The sequence below is a fragment of the Halyomorpha halys genome, unplaced genomic scaffold, assembly GCF_000696795.3.
Source record: "Halyomorpha halys isolate HHAL.00 unplaced genomic scaffold, Hhal_1.1 Scaffold178.1, whole genome shotgun sequence".
Classification (NCBI taxonomy): Eukaryota; Metazoa; Arthropoda; class Insecta; order Hemiptera; family Pentatomidae; genus Halyomorpha; species Halyomorpha halys.
In genome coordinates this window covers 1,500,577-1,501,104 of record NW_027105168.1, presented here as the reverse complement: position 1 = coordinate 1,501,104, position 528 = coordinate 1,500,577, and the positions used below count along the sequence as shown (strand labels likewise).

General features: G+C 25.8%; 1 protein-coding gene across 1 annotated transcript in view; it reads right to left on the bottom strand.

The window, feature by feature from the left end:
* Window positions 1–335: 335 nt before the first annotated feature.
* Tnpo-SR (transportin 3) overlaps window positions 336–528 on the bottom strand; it is a 29,801-nt gene continuing 29,608 nt past the window's right edge. Inside the window, exon 18 of the mRNA XM_014418100.2 lies at window positions 336–479. Coding sequence (XP_014273586.1) covers window positions 419–479 — 61 coding nt within the window. The 3' untranslated portion in view covers window positions 336–418. The remainder of the gene's footprint in view (window positions 480–528) is intronic.

Genomic DNA, 528 nt, shown 5'->3' with positions numbered 1-528 from the left:
ATTTATATATATATATTATACATAAATTAAATTAGGAATATATTTACTCTCAGTTCTTCATAGTCAATAAACACAGAAACAAAAAAATAAACAAAACAACAGTTTTCTATGCGGCAAAATAAAAAATGTAGCAACAAACAATTTTTTACAATTATCCGTTTCAGTATATAATGCCATATATATTTTGATGTTAATATTTTTTTGTCAAAACTTGATACTGACTTAGATTACTTTGAGCACACAGGGGTAATAGTAAACCAATTTCTAGTCTCAAAGGCAATGCGTTATCTTCTTCTCTAAACTTCTTCTTAAGCTCTAAAATGATTGTAAACCAATTAAAAAAATAATTTTCGTAATCAGATATACAATATATCACATGTCTTCCAGATAAAATATAGTAGTTGGTAATTTTAGTACGTCAGCGGTAGAGACGAGAAAATTCTTTCAGCGTAGTTGTAAGAGTTTTGGAACTGCAGGCACTGAAATAAAAAAATAATAATAAATATAAATTTAGATAAGTAAATTTTT